Source organism: Rhagoletis zephyria, unplaced genomic scaffold (genome assembly GCF_001687245.7).
Source record: "Rhagoletis zephyria isolate East Lansing unplaced genomic scaffold, Rhagoletis_zephyria_1.1 Rzeph_scaffold_04478, whole genome shotgun sequence".
Lineage (NCBI taxonomy): Eukaryota > Metazoa > Arthropoda > Insecta > Diptera > Tephritidae > Rhagoletis > Rhagoletis zephyria.
This window is the reverse complement of record NW_016161561.1, coordinates 7,757-25,046: the sequence shown is the minus strand read 5'-3', so window position 1 is coordinate 25,046 and position 17,290 is coordinate 7,757. Positions and strand designations below refer to the sequence as shown.

Genomic DNA, 17,290 nt, shown 5'->3' with positions numbered 1-17,290 from the left:
TTTTTTGGGTATGCAGTTAACAAGCTTATAAAGTTCTAATAAAACGAGTGCAAGTTTTGAGCGGCTATAAAATCGCATTGATTTTTAATAATTTTCTTTTGCTGACGGCTTTTTTTCATATAAATAGCGAAGTTTAGTAAAACTGGCGCTGACCTTTTTATTTTTTTCGCAAACCGTCTTGCGCATATTCTGCCACAAGAAATTCATGTTTATATGGAAAAAATTGCAAAACGCCATTAAGAAAAAAAATTATTAAAAATCAATGCGATTTTTTAAATTTTAACAAAAATTTTAGATTGAAAAACATTGTAAATATTAAAAACAAAACACCATTCACACACAGTAGAAAACAAATTTTCCACTTCAAACTCCTTTTACAGAGAAAGTATGAAAGTTATCAAAAAAAAAAAAACAAATTTTCATTCAAATCCGTCCATAGGTCGATTTTTACCCCTATATGGAAGGAAAGCACTGGGCGCGTGCCCGATCTAGCAACCCGAATAGCCTTTGAGCACAACTGGATACTCTACAAATAAATTAAAAATGCAAATATCAAATTCTTAGACCAGGCATTGACTTTATATTTCTTGCAAAGTTTTGTGGGAAAACTCAGGAACGTAAAAAGTTCATTAAGTACGTAAATATGTAAACCAAATGCGCACGCAACCCACCCACAACAATGACTTGCATCAGTATGTATGTATGTATGTACTACAATGAGGTTAATGAATTCACGAAAAATGTCAAATTTTATTTGATAACACATGACAGCTTCAAATTGTTTGCGGAGACTTATTAAACAAACATTAAAATAGCAACAACAAAATATTTGTATATCCACACCTTTCACCTAGCCATGGGGCTGGGGTTGCAATTATTCTACATCAATGACCGTCTTATCTTTAATGAAATTTTATACCCTTACCGTGCTATATTTTTTCCTGCTCTTGCTCTGATTGCGTTTCGCTTTGCTTTCCTTCCATGTGTACATATGTATGTAGGAGTATAGACTTGCTGTAGAACTTTTGCAATTGAATTTTGAAATTTTTTACATTGGTTGTCATTGTAGCTGCCACCTTGCAACACAGTTAAAAACGTGGGTCATTCCATACAAAATTTACACCTCCTTTTTTTTGTGTGCTAATTCTTTTTTACACTCTTTATCTTTTTTAATTCATCATGATATTCGAAAATCTCGAAAAAATCAGAAATTTTGAACTCGCAAAGAAGTATCTTTTTTCAACTTTTTGCAGTTAATAAACTATTTGTCGGAGAGAATCAGTTAAGTAATCAAAATGTGCGTAATTATATACCTGTGTGAGATAGAATTAAATAAATATTTTTTGGCATTGAAAAATTTCATTGTTAAATATTTTTTTTTATTAGTTATACACATACATAAATTGGCACTGGCAGTGCATGCCTGTATTTAGATTAGAAAAAAAACAAAAATCAAATTATGTATAATTCATAAAAAAAAATATTAAAAAATATTTAAGAACGAAAAAATTTTTTTTTTTTAATTTCTCTCACACTTTCAAGGGAAATCCAAGGTAATTACGCACATTTTTTTTCACTTAACTGACTTTCTCCGACAAAAAGTTTATTGAATGCAAAAAATTTAAAAAACTTCTTTGCAAGTTCAAAATTTCGGAAATTTTGTTTTCGAGATTTTCGAATATCATGATGAAATAAAAAAATAGGTGTCTTCTTTTTTTCGACAAAGAATGTAAAAAAAAATATTTCACACCAAAATGGTGTAAATTTGGTGACAGGTAACCAGATCAACGGAAATAACGTCAATTGACAGTATTTTCCACTGGACAGGGGCCACCACGAAACTACGCAAATTTAATGTTTGAAAGAGCAATAATGTCAACGGATTTTATTTCGCTTTTAAAAAGGTAATAATTTCAATTGACTTTATTGCCAATTGACCTTATTTCCGTTTCGCAAATTTTCTATGGAATGGCCCATGTACAAGCTAGCATACATCTGGATATAAGTAAAAACTATGTATATGTTTATATATGTCTATGTAAGTGTGTACTTGTTAATTCCGCTGCCCAACAAATGCAATGCAATACCTTTAAACTGTATGTAATTATATGCGTTCATAAAACAAAAGTCAATTTTGTCTGTCTGGCAGTGAGTGTTTGCAAGGATTGACTTACCTACTATGTACTCAGTTTTTCTTTGCTGTGTGGGTCGCTGGCTGAAACTGGGCCCTTGGCTAACTTACATAGCTGGCTGATATACGGGGCGAGCTGTGACGTTGCTTCACTTTTGTTGTATGTTTGCGGTTAAATTTACATGACTTATTCGCTTTCCAAGTGTAGCGCCTGTTTCTGCAGCTTTCCAGCTTTTTCCTTTTAAACCTGCATTAAGTCTATTTACCAGCCATTGCGACAATGTTTGCAACGTTTGCAAATTATATGTATGTAAGCATATATGTATATGAATAGGCGTTTATATATGTATGTATATGAATGGGGGTATATCCGTTTAGGTTCTCACATTCGAGTTGGAAATTAATGTAAATATTTTTTATTTTTTTTTTCCATAGGTTTACATTTCGGTTAGTAACTTTTGCAAGCTTCTTTTTTTCATTTTCTTCTTCGAGTTTTTTTTTGCTTTTTCTTACTGCTCTACTCATTTGAATGGAGTGCTGCCCAGTTTTCTTGCATTTTTTGTTGCTGNAGTTTTTTTTTTTGCTTTTTCTTACTGCTCTACTCATTTGAATGGAGTGCTGCCCAGTTTTCTTGAATTTTTTGTTGCTGCTGCTATGAAGTTAAAAAATTTTATTCGCATTGTTAGCAGTTAAGATCGCACTTTAGTTGTTCGTATACATTTGTGCGGTGCGGTTTAAGTCTCGTCTTTTTTTCGCTAAATGAGCTCAACTCCATGTTTGAGAAAGCTGTTGCTCATAGCCGTTGTTGTGTGCATGTGAATGTGCTTGTGGCAAATTTAAGACATAATACATATCAATGTAAGAGTGCTTGCTGAGTTCTTGAACGTCATTCACTATAAAGAAAATAGTAAAATTTTAGTTTCTAGTTGAATTTTTTTTAATCATCTACTAATTTCTGTTAAGCTGCTGAGCTGGAATTATATTTAAAAAAAAGTGCTTTAATGCGTGGGAATGATACACAAATCTTAAAAGAATCCTCTTGGCGCTTTTGGTTGAATATACTATTTACATGAGCCACGATTGCAAAACATATAAAATTTCTTGGTTCTCTTACTGAGCGGTTCAGATGTCGCTTAAAATAAATTATAATTTTTTTTCGGTCATTTGAGAAAAATGAGGTCAGCTGCAGTAACGGTTAAAAGAAACTTAACTTTCCAAAAATCCCTTCGTTTTTGAAGTTTTTTTTTTAATGAAAGTACAGTTTTTTTTTTTGAAAGTACAGTTTTTTTATTGAAAGTAGAGTTTTTTTTATGCGAATTCACTGTTTTTTTTTAATGATAAATGGCAATGTTTGTACCAATTTTCAGAAAAATCGATCGAACCCTTACTGAGGTGTACACATGTGGTCAGCTGGTTAAGTTAAGTGATATTTTGAACAGTTTTGTTTATTTAATGTTTATAATTTTTTTTATAAAAATCTAGCAAAATACATAACCAGCACCAAATTAATCCACATTTTCAACTCTGCACAAAAATTATAAAAATTCAACAAACTTTACCAAATACAACCAAAATTTTTTATTTTTTATTCACAATATAAAAAAAAAGTTTTTGGGTTTGCAGTTTTATAGCACATTAAATTTTCATATAATGTATGCTCGACAATTTCTTTTATATGCAAGAAAATGCACTACACCATCAGCCGAAAATATTATTTAAATTCTGCGTTTTCAAATTGACACTTTATCCTACTAAATTTTAATGGGCTATAAACTAGAGGCCATGTATAGTGAAAACGCGTTTTTAGTTCTTCTCTCTGACATCAGAAATTTTTTAAAAGAACTTTAAAATTTCAAAAATATGATTAATTCAAAAAATTATTTAAAAAAAAAATCAGTGCAATGTAGAATAATAATATGGATACCAAGTGAAAGAGCACGCGCTGTAAAATTAAAACAGAAAGTCGGGGTCGTGTATTAGTCTTTAACATAAATTTTTTTCAAAAACCCCGTTTTTTAAATTTTCAATGATATTCAAGGATTCAGTATCTATCGTCTAAAGATTTTTTCCTTTCATATGATATCTATTTTGTTATTCTACACTGCATTGACTTTTTTAAATATTTGTTTGAATTAATCATATCTTTAAATTTTCGAAGTGCTTTTAAGCAAAATCCTGAGGCCAGAGAAAGAAGTAAAAACGTATTTTTACTATTTTTGGTTTCGAGAATATATTGACTTTTTTGTGTGTAAAATTGACTGTCGTACGGTGTAGATAATAGCTAGGTAGTGTCACGCCCCTTTTACAAAATTTTTCAAAAATTTCTAAGTGATAAAAAAAGCACATGATTTTTTTATGAGATAAATCACTATGGCCAAGAAGTGCCGGGACGACCGCTGAGGTAAACGTTACTTGTACGCTTAGTATTCAGTTGCGTGAAAATAAGTAAATGCATTACTTAAAGTATTTAACACTCTGTGGTATATACATAAGTACATACTTACATATATACACGAATACTGTAATAATCAGTATGTACTGCATAAAATGCATAGTACTTTGGTATTTACTAAAACCTCCATTAAGTACTGTTAAAGTATAAAGTCTCAAATATGTCTGTAGATTTGTACTGAGTATTTACTAAACGCAGTATTTTTCCTGCCGGATATTCATATATGTACATATATTTACATTTGTGTTAAGTTATTTATAATTCAAACGTACATCTGCAGCGTAAAAAAATAGCTAATCACAAATTACCACTTCTCAATCAGCCACACAAATAAACTGTTTTTTGGCCTACTGGTCAAGCGATCAGTGATCTCTAAAGACGTAATGTATAATACGAATCGAATCTTCCAAGTCAATGTGTCTGAAAATTTTGTTTAAAGAACGCATTTTTGTTTATTTTTCATGGGGTTACTAAAAAAAAAATAAATTAAGTGGCGGTGAACCGTAAAAGAGAAATATAATAAACACGTACCTGAATACTAGATAGAATCTGAATAAATAAATACTATGACCATCATTTCCATTTAGACAGATGAGTTCCAATATAGGTATTAATGTACATACATATATGTATATGTGTTAAAAAATCAATAAACGATTTATTGGCGAACGATCACTCACTTCGATGACGCGTTCAACAGGAGTCGAGACTACGTATATTTCGTTAGAAACCTCATTTGCACTTTTTTTCTGCAACGATAAATGGAGTAGATTTGTTTTTATTTTAGTATACTACAAAACATGTACATATATGTACGTATGTGTGAATGTATGCATATTTGATTGTCACTTTTAAGAGTGGACACTTCAATCCACAAGCGACCAAGTGCTATATATGTACGTTTTTATTATCAGTGTTAATTAGTATTAATTAAAATAATAATTATCATAGCGGCACTGTCATTGCCATTGCTAGTTGCTACAAGTTCTTTGCCGATACTTGTTACGATACAAATTTTTATTTCATTTAAAGTGTTATTGATACTTATGCGTGGCAGACACACTGGCAATGACCAGTTAAAACTGCCATGCGGCAGCAAATACTAGGAATGCCAGTTACTGTCGAAATTTCCTAGTTTTTTCAGAGCCCTGGAGATGTTTTAAAACTTATCACGTCGATTACCTTCGAAGGTACAAAATTACTTACCGGGAAATCTCCTGCTTTGAAACTAGGAAAAACCTGACTACAATGTTGCATATCTTTTTGTTTTATTTTAAATATTTTACTAGCGCTAAAGTTTAGATAACGCGATACATTCCAGTAAGTCGATAAATTTCGATAATTCAATAAATATCAATAGCTCGATGTGCTTCAAAACTCACTAAGATCCGATAACTTTATTAAATTTGATAACTGGACAAATTTCGATAACTCTGCGTTTTCATCCCTCGATAAGTTCACGATGAGATCACCTCGATAAATCTCAATACCGCGATAAGCTTTGCATAACTATAAATTCCGATAACTCGAACAATTTTGATAGCTCCATAAATTTCGATATCTATCGAAAAATTTCGATAACTCGATATCACTCGATAACTTCTCGGTGAGATCACCTCGATAAATCCCGATAACGCGATAAACTTTGGATAACTATAAATTCCGATAACGCAAATAATTTTTATAGCTCTATAAATTTCGATATCTATTTAAAAATTTCGATAACTCGATTAATTCTTTTATTCCGATAAAATATGCTAAATCAATAAGTAGTGATAACTCGATAAATTTATATAACCCCAAAAATTTCGATAACTCGATATACTTCTCGATTCGATAAACTGACAAATTTCGGTAACTACAAAACAAAAAAATCGATAAATCAATAAATATGTATCTATAGCGCGATGAGTTCAAAGAACTCGATACATTATGACAATTCGATAAATTTGGATAACATGATCACTTTTGATAACAAAATTTTTTATACACTTACGGTTACTTAATTGATACATAATTTGAAAACTAGTCATGCAGTAAACAGAATTCTCACGTCAATTCTCATGACTTTACCTTAAGTATGCGCAAAGCGTAAACATTAATTAAGTGTGCCACACTTTTCTCGCATTCACTCACTGACTTAACATAGCAGCGCTAATTTGTATAATAATTAAATTACATTTAATTAGTGTTAAAATTAAGTCAATTCAAGTGCAAAGATTAACTAAATACATACATACAAAATGAACATAAAACGATTTTAGAAAGTAACAAATTACTCACAAGCTATTGAATTAGCAAAAAATTGGTGAAACATACCTGCATTCATATTTACATACATTAGACCGTACCAGAAAAAAAGTTCGTCGTACAGCCCTGCATCTAAAGTATTTTTGCAAGAGCATTTCGAAAAACAAAATCGGTAATATCTTCGGCATTTACCGTCAAATCTTTAAGTATGATATATCGATGTTTTTATCCCTAAATTCGTTCACCTCAAGTTCGTCGCTTTAGTACTTACCCACCAGATCTCAGTTATTATCAGCCTAACTTATCACCTTAATGTCAGAAAATTAAAGCTCTCCAAAAATCATTAAACTTTTGCTAAGGCAGTATTTCGATTATTCCACTAGAACTATTTAAAAACATTTTTTTTTTTTTGCCGAATGAAGATATAACCGAAAAATGTAAATGTAATAGCCCAATTCTGTATCGGTTACAAATATTTTTTACTGACAAATTTCAACTTTTCCATATATTTTTCCGTAAAAAAAACTGTGACAAGAATTTGTCATTGATGCAGAATAGAGCCGTAAATGTCGGTCAAAAACTTTTTTTTTCGAAATCGCCTTGCAAAAATACTTTATACTCGGGGTGCATGACGAACTTATTTTTTGTTTGCTTGTAAGGTGGTACGGTCTAATGACGTACTTGTATGCCGAGCTAGCTTATTAGAAAAATATGTAGTTGTTTTTATCTTTTTGAAAATTAATTTAGTGCATGAAAATTTTATTATCGCTCTATTGTTAACAAAATTTTACGTTTAATGCAAATTTATTAATTTTATTTGATAATCTCATTACGGTTTATTACTAATTTTCAAGCTTGTTTGCTATAGAAAATACACACGTATGTATGTATGTAAGTACATATCGATGGCTGAGTGGAAGAAGATATTTGCAAATCTGAAATACTTGAACAGAAATACTGCACTGCTGCCGTTTGCTAATTTTGGAGCGAAGTGAAAACAGACAAAAAGTGAAGCGTTTCGGAGTGACTTGGTAGGAAAAGTGAAGTGATTGTGGAGTGACGACTTTCAAGCACAATTTCGATTAGGTTGCATGTGATTTTGAATGGATCATCGTAGAAAAACGTATTTCAGATTTTTTTTCCAGATTTTTATGTGAAATTATAACCATACGTCTCGCTATACTTTGAAGTCTGGCATCCTGGATGAAAGTTAAATCAATTATTACAAAATGGGTATCAATGGAAATTGTTATTGAAATATGCATATCAAACGAAAGAGTGTTAAGAAATCTTCGATTTAAACATTTGTAGATAAGATAATTTTTAAAAGATTCGTATCAATAGAAATGAATTGGAAAATGCTTGGTTTCTGAACTATATTTAGAAGGGTTGCCACGTGTTTAAAAACTCAAATTGAATTAGGGCAATTACATAGGTAATTGAAATATGTATCACAGTATGGCTATCACTCGAATGAGGTTGAAGAAGATTTTAGTTTGAAAATATTTTTAAAAATCTTAATTAATTAAATTATACACACCTTTTAGGAATTATCAAATATGAAGTCATCAGATTTTCACTGTCCTTTCGAATTTCAAAAATGGGTTGTGCACTTAATGCGCTTGGCCTGTAGCTGGGACTAACATTTAGAGTTTTTTTTACGGTTTTTGGTGGAGGGTTGCCACCAGTTTAAAAAGACTAATTAAATTTTGGCGTTTTAACGCCATACTGGTTCAGTAGTTGTATTAAATATTTAAAAGCTTAGTGCAAATAGGGCATTAGAGATCATACATAATTGTAAAATTAATTTCTTCATTATTCCAAAAACTTCCAGAAATGGAAACTTGGAAACGGAGGAGATATCCGAATTTCATCGTCAGTTCTTTTCATTCTTGGCACATGTATATGTATATTTATTTAGTTAAATATTCGTATGTTCACTGAGGGCATTGTCTGAGATAAACAATAAAAATAAATGAATGAGTGTACTACGATTTATGTACATGGAAAATTATGACGCTTAGCTGCAAAAAAAAAAAACAAAGTACACACATGTAAGAGCAGCAGCAATGCAGATGATAATCTAATGACCTTTGTTGATATCACACGCGCTATGGCGCGATCAGTCAACGGTATAAATACAAATACAACATTAGCCGGTATGTGCGAATCGAGAAGAAAAACATTTACAAATGCAAACATGAATTCATAAAATAAATAACATCTGTAATTGGAAGTGATAGTTGGCAACAACAAAAAGCAAACAATTTGCATTTAATAGCAGCTATAAAACAACAATTCAGTGTTGGCTCACTCGTGACAAGTACATTTGTGCTGTTTATGCGGGTATGTAGTATTTGCATGCACATACATATTTATATGTAATTATATTTATTAGGGTGACTCTAATTTGCTCAAAAAGTTTTGTGATGTGTCAGTAGATTTTACAATCGTTGTGAAACGCGCAAAGCTCGAAGACCACATTGAACTAGTTAATGTAAATGGACTATCTTCACATATTACCCCACAGCCAAAACGCTCAAACATACATACATATGTACATACATAGATAATAAGAAGTGAATGGAAATTTTTAGGGAAAATCTCCAGCTTGCGAGAACAGCAAACCGTTTAACTTACCCTGAAAACAACAAATCAATATGTTTTTGCTTCGAGCCTGGTAGATACATAGATAACTCCGATTCACACGATGGAGCCGGTAATAGCATTTTGAGCAAATGTTCAATGAAATTATTGACTTGTTCGTCGAAACTCGAAGGTGTTGAGTAGAAAATAAATTTAAGAATAAAAAAACCCGATTTTAATGATTTTAAAAGGATCTATATCTTTTACTTTTTTTCCGGCTAATTCCATACTCATCCCCTACATTCCGCACTTCGCATATTTTTACAAGTTTCATCTCTTTTTAAAACGCAAATGCACCATCGGTTATATGATGATCCTTTCCTTAAAGATGCCTTGCAGTTTCGTTATCCAACATGTATTTGCATCAAAAACAAAATTTTGGAAAAAATGTCGCTTACGTTATTTTGGCGGTTAGGGCTCGATATATCGCTATGGGTAAATCTATCGGTCAAATGTTATCGATATTTTTCGATCAAAAATAATCGTTCATTTGAAATAGAAATTTTGTATCGCCGCGGCTAAACAAAATTTCGATAAAAAATTGTCGGAATAATAAAAACCTAAAAATAATGATTATTTTTTATCGAGTTTTTAAAACTCACTACTTAATCAGCGACCCAAGCGACTCATAGAACCTTTGGAAATCAAATTTCATAAAATTCTGATTTTTTTTTTAATCCATTCGCCAAATTATTTCGGATTTTTAATCAACGACTCAAAGAACTTTTGGATATGAAATTTCATATAAATCTGACCATTTTAAAACTTCATCCGTCATATTAGATCCGTGATTTTAAGTTTTTAAAAACTGATTGCAGATTCGTAATCAGCAAATCCTTGAATATAAATTGCAAAAAAGTTTAAAGGCAATATTCTATTGACCGATTCAGCATAGGCTTCTGAATCTGAATAAAATGCTTGATTTCTTCAAGCATGCAAAATAATGCTGGACGGTGTACTAAGATTATGTTTTAGAAAATTAATAAAAATTATATTGTAAAATAAAGTACTTATGCTCTTTTTTTATTTGGAGAAAGTGGAGTGTCGTCGCCAAAAAAAAAAAAAAACAAAGCGAATTTTTAGACACTTCAAATTTGAACATGTCTATTCTAAAATTTATTGGGCTATAAAACTACATACCAGATAGTTTTCTAGAAATTCTGATTGAAAGTTCGAAATTTTAATCAAACTTTGAATAAATTAACATTAATATAAATGGAAAGAAATAGTTATAATCGAAACTGGTGAAAATGACGCACTGCTATTATTTTGTTGACCACTGTATGTGCACATACTAGATAAATCATCCTCGCTGACTCGTGCTCAGTATGTTCTAATGTCTCATGGACTTCGGTATGCACTGAAAATAAAAATTTCAACCCATAGCAGAGCCACCCTAATGCACATTGTTTGTATGCACATAAATACCCAGCTTTAAGTGGGTGTAATGAGTTTATTGTGCTTCTATTGCAGACTTCACTATCAGCAACAACAACAAAACTAAACGCTAAACTAGATCCGCAGCTGTTCACTGCTCACGTGAATTGTCAACATTCACTACTCAAACGCACACATATCTACATACATGCAGATAAGAATACATACATAAGTAATCACAAACTGATAAGCGCTCACTATCTGTGGCACATTGCTCTGAAAATGCTTTTGTATACAAACGTACATAAGTGTGGCTGAAAGAATTTATGCTAATAATTTTTTTTTCCTATCATAAAATCTAAGTAAGTAAATAAGCGTACTAAGGACTTAAATGGCTTATCTGATGCGCTATGTATCTAATTAAAGTAACTGTAAAATGAGAATTTACGAGTTTAGTGAAAAATTAAAACTCTTAGCAAACTGATAGGTACAGATATGTACATATGTACATATGTATGTATGTAGATAGGCATTTGTAGGTGGTTTACCGTGCTTGTGATTAAAATTTTCGCACGAAGCGCCGATCTCGCTGGTTTTTGCATTACTAACATCTACCCTTAACGCGGCTAAAATCAGTTGTCCATGAGAGCTGCCAACGTGCAGTTCAGTAAGCGCGAAATATACTTAATTCAAAAGCTATTTTTTCTAATAAAAATCGAAGGTGAAAGTGGTGAAGTTAAGTTTGAAAGCAACGCAGTAAAAAAGCTCAGCAGCAGCAGAAAACTTGTGGAAAACTAGTTTCGCAAGGATTAATGTTTCGAAATTTATAAGTATTCTACACGAAATACTGTGTTTTTGGAGTAAAACCTTTTAATGAAATTAACTTAAATGCTTTTGAATGGAAAATTCAACTACTAGCTAACAAACTGTGATATACATACATACATATGTGCTTGAAAATGGAATGCAAAGTATTTCTTTTAAAATACAAATATATAATATCGGCAAAAAATTAAAACTCTAATCGACTTATACTATACACATTTGCGCTGCAAAAAACATAAAAAGGCAAATTATATTGATAAGTCAAATTAAGGTCACGCAATCATTCCACAATTAAGTTTAAAAAAAAAACACACATTAAAATACATATTGCAGTATAAGCACGAAAGCAAATCAACGATATTAACTGCACAAATCCATAAGCAAAGCGCATATAAAACGCGATTAACTCGAATTAATCGCTACGTCAGTAACTTTCATCGACTTAAATAAACCGCAGCAGCAACCGCAAGCAAACAGAAACAAAAAAAAGCGCCAAGATGCGTATTAGCTTACCCGCCGATCTGATAAGCACAGCGTTTGAAACAAGGTACGATAACGTATATATGTATGTATAACATATCTACATACATACGTACTTATGCCAATGTTATGTAATAATTTAAAGTGAAAAAAGCGTCATATTCAAATAAGGATTTTATTACTTTAATTTTAGTTTATTCAAAAAAATTTTATTTATATCCGCAGAAATCTATATGTAGCACTGCAGGGACACCGTTATCTAATTGTATAATTTCCATATTAAGATTCAGTTATGGTTACATGTTAAACGTTTTTTTTTTTAATAAATTGTCATTAAAAAATTAATTTTATGTAGCCCTAAAAAAGTAGTGGTCTGAAAATCAAAAGGAACAGGAGCAAAGCATATTAATACAAGGTGGTGTTAAGCAGTAGATCAGTTGATTTTGTGTTATTGCTTTTTGGTACTTTAAGATGTCAGCCGAACGAAGTGAAGAAAATTATCGCCTAATTTCTTTCGTTTTGATAACCTAAAGTAGGTACCAAAAAGCAATAACAAAATACATGGGATTTTTACTTACACTAGACGACAAATGAAAGTGTACACATTGTTCTAGTATAATATTCAAAATTATTTTCATGAAGAGCTTTTGCTTTATATTTATGCAAATATATACTATATAAATAAAAAGTTTCACACTTTATATGAAGTACACAAAAATTAAAAAAAATTTCAAATTTTTATTCATTCAAGTTTAGTCGAACGAAGTGCAAGTTTTAACCGACTAAAAAATCGCGGCGATTTTTGAAATTTTTTTTGAGACTGCTTTTGCGGGTTTTTCTTTTATTGCATGCTTATATGGAAAAAGTGCAAAAATCCGTCACCAAAAAAAATTTTCTTGAAATTCTGAACAAGAAGTTGAAAATATTGATGAACATTTTTTGAATTTTTGTCAGCATTTATATAGTTTATATTATAGAGTGAACTATATTTTCATAAATAATTAACAAACAAAAAAATTTCGTGGCAATAATTTAGAATATTATATTTGAACAAGGTTTATACTTTCATTTGTCGCCTAGTGTATGTGCGCGTAAATGAATCCGCCTTAGAGCAGGTGGTTTCATCGCATGGTGAAATTATAAACAGGCGAAGTAATAAAACTACTGTTGGCCAGTATCGCTGCCAAAAGTACTCAGAACTTGATTCTAAAAAGGATCGACAGCACCCGATTTTTAAAAGTATCGATACTGAATACTCGAAGATATGAGAAACCCACTTTTATTTTGCATTTTCGATAATTAATAAACGGTTTTTAGATTTTTTCCAGGACTTTAAGTATAGTTTTTATCATCCAGTGATGCATTAATAAAAAAAAACATCAACAAATCTTTAATTTCTGATTTCTAGCGGTGATCTCGACAGAGATAAGTTAATTCATTTTCGACAATTACTTAATGAAATAATAAAATTTTTAAAACTGAGTTGTATGTGAAGGTTTAACCTTGACGTTATTTTCAACACACTGTAGAACAACTTTATTTTAATTTTTTTTTTATAGCCATTTGTGTAAACATACGTACATTCTAATTATGGCGACCTTCTCTTTTTGATAAAAAAAAACGTGTAAACTGATTCCTAGCAAGTACAAGCAAATAAGCATTGTCCCCAATTTTTAATTAGCCATTGACATCGCAAACTGGGAAAAAACGAATTTCATGCGGTATAATATTTGCAAACCAATCAACCCAATAAGCCAAAAATTCACTACTTATCGTGGCCAAAAGCCGAGAACTCTTCAAATGTTCCAAGATAGTACAAAAGACGATGCCAGAGGAGGAGATTAGAGCCAGTTAAGTTCAGTTCAATGTTAAGCAGAATTAATTGCAGAGCTGTCATATTGGCTAAGTTTTACTATTGGGAAACTTGATTCAGCTCTTAGTTAAAAAAAGCTTCTCTAGCGCTATTCCATGTGAGAACTTACACACTATTTTGAGTCATCGAGAAATTCTCAATTAACAAAACTTTGCCAAGTATAAAATAGGGAATTTCCGGAAGGATTTTGTCTAATTCCAAAACTCCTTCAAATACCAGATTTACTTTAAATAATTTGAGCATTATACTTATACTTGCATATGTATATATCTACTACTAGGCTTGTGCTTAAAATGGTTTGTACGTAAAATAAAGACAACAGCGACAACTTCAAAATACAAAAAATTGGCACGCCGCTATCAGGGTTTGAAAACATTTAATTTTTTTTATCTTAAAAATTCGACTAAATTTTGACTTTGATTAGGTATTCCTCTATCAGATTTCAAGTCAACATTTTTTGGAATTTTTGTTATTTATTTAATTAAATTTTTTCAAACCCTTGTAGCGACCGCCAAAATTTTGGTTAAAGTTTTGAAATTGCTGATACAAAATTCAGATGCTGATATTTAAAGGACCACCCTATTTCTATAACATTTCATTTTTAGATACTTTTAAACCACAATAAATTAATAGTAAAAATATATTTTTAAAATAAGTTTGAATCAAATCGGACCTTTATGGTTTTTTGAAATGTCTCGACTCATAAGCCCCCTAGCGGATTATGTCAACGGGTTATGAGCTAAGTTTGAAGTTTCAAGTCATCGGGAGGTTGGCGAAATGTTGATTGCAAAATTCCAGGACATACATACATGCACGCAATTAAATGCTGCCAGTTTGGCTAGACTTTTAAATTTTTCTTAGCGCGTATAATATCGTTTATTGGGTTTTATGTACATACATACATATGTATGTAGATATGTATACATACAAATATTGATATTGCAAATTTGAGTAAGCAACTGTACACAAGAGTGCATTGCAATCAATTTAACAGCAGAATATTTGCTTTAATTATCTTTTCAAAACAATAACTTCGAATGAAAGTATGTATGGAGATGCACATAGGCACATACACACATTTTCAAATGTTTTCGAAAACAAGGTGAATACTATGAGAAATTTAAATAAAAGACCTTCGCTGACGTGACAATTCATTGTGTATATTTTATACAGGTACGGGCAGCTGTATAAATGCATGTGGCGGGCCATACATACATACTGAGGGGCTAGCAAACATTCACGCATACTCTCATGCAACATGCGTGCTCAGATACTTATAAGTATACTTATGTACATGTTTATATATGTATTTGATTATTTTCGTTGTTTAATCCCTGCAGGGAAACCCCGAACTGGTGAATAAAATTTCAAAAACGAACCAAGCCAGTTCAAAAGCAGCGAAATGTGGTACTTTTAAAAATTATTTTTTTCTGCTTCTTAAAACTGCAGATCGCTAACAGTAAAAAGTTGCTGCTTTTTCTAAAAAATTATATACATCGAACCATTTTCGATCAGTGGTAAGTCCAAAATACATAGTTACAGAAACCGTGATCAAGTCCCAAAGAATAAAAAAACAACTTTTGATTAGAAATCTGGGTCGGAACTATCGAAAAAGGCATGCAGCGAGGGGCTTGTTTAATTTAAATAGATATTTGCTTGGCGGCTTTTTCTTTCATATACACTTTCATTCTGCACTTCGCAGATGCTTTTTCATAGTTTGGTAATACAAAACACAATTGTGTGTTAACATTTTGGGACCTGCTGGAATGTCTGAAATGGTCAAATTGAATTACATTCATTGAAATTAGATTGAAGACATTTCCTTGTAAATAATTAAAAATTCGCCTCTAAAGAAAACTAAAGAAAAACGAATGCAGAGCGAACTAGATCCCATCTGTCGAATTTGGGACTGATTCGGAAGTATAGAAAAGGTAATTCAGTGGCTTACAATTTCCACTTCTCATAACATTGCCGTGTTGAATTCCAGTTGCGGTTGTTTGCATGCAAAAGAGATTTATTTATAGCGGACCAGTAGTGGCTCTAAATGGATTAGAAGCGCACCAGTTCAGAACTAAAGATTTTCCCCAGAGGGATAATTCTCATGTAAATTACGTATGTATGTACATATTTACGTTCATTAACTTCGCTCAAATTTCCAATATTGTTGACATATTTTTTTCATATCGAATGCATTTCGCAAACAATAAAGTTAAATGACCAGAATTTTTTTAATCAGATTAAAAGCGAATGTCACTTTTACTTAAATTTGCATTAGATTGAGGTCAAATTTTTAGGTTCTCATTTAGTATAGAGTAGAATATCGAGTCATGAAAACAAACTAAAGATCCAAATATGAAAAAATTTGAAAATTAATTCTAAAACTACAGATCTAGCTCTTGAATTTCTTTAAATTATTAATAAGTCCTGGAAAAAGTACTGCAACAAAATATGTTGACAATTATTTTCTGTTTTATATACCTTGGAGTTAATAAAAATTATATATTTAGGTAAAGCACAGTATTCCGATTATCGCCACTGCTAGCCACCGCTGTTAAAAAAAAAATATATAACGAACTAATCTATAGCCAAAGATAATAAAAATCGGCGGATATTTTGCGCTTTTTGTGATTAATTGTTAAATTTTCAGGAAAACGCGCGAGTGTCTATGAACACGTACGATCCATGGTGTATGAGTAACCTTCCTATTTGGTCATATTTCATACAAATAAATAGCGCTAGGAATCTCATGCAAATGCAATACAATACAACACATGCATGTTGTTTTTACATATTTTTGATTTACAACCATTTAAATTTACTGCTTGACATTTCTTGACAAAAAAATTACCTATAATTTTTCTCAATAAATTCATCTGAACCACTGTTTTAAACTGTCAAGAGCTAGAAAATTAATATATTAATTAGTTTTGTCTCTTTTTACAAAAATAATCTAATTTCCGATGACTAAAGTTGTTCTGAAATTCATGAAAGCTTTTTTGTTTTTTTTTTTTTAAGTTGTTGAGTTTTTGCTTCCGTTAATTAAATTATTAAATAGTAAAAATTTACAAAAATCTAAATATAAACAAGTAAGAAAGTCTAAGTTCGGGCGGAGCCGAACATTAAATACCCGGCGCAAGTATTAAATATATGTTTTTTCACCCTTCCGAAACCTTCCGCTAGATGGTAAGCCGAGGTGTATCAATTTTGAGTAAATTAGCGTCCTTCAATTTCGAAATATTGAAGTTTCAAGCATTTC

At 31.2% G+C, this 17,290-nt stretch overlaps 1 protein-coding gene across 2 annotated transcripts in view; it reads left to right on the top strand.

The window, feature by feature from the left end:
• The window catches only part of LOC108370785 (uncharacterized), a 43,189-nt gene that overhangs the window by 18,246 nt on the left and 7,653 nt on the right, over positions 1-17,290 (top strand). The window contains exons 1-2 of one of the 2 annotated variants that reach the window (XM_017626187.1): positions 2,727-2,989; positions 12,015-12,228. The exons of the other annotated variant lie outside the window; for it this stretch is intronic. Of the exons in view, the coding sequence (XP_017481676.1) occupies positions 12,179-12,228 (50 nt within the window). The 5' untranslated portion in view covers positions 2,727-2,989; positions 12,015-12,178. Of the gene's footprint in view, positions 1-2,726; positions 2,990-12,014; positions 12,229-17,290 lie in introns of those variants that run through there. 2 annotated transcript variants of the gene reach the window in all.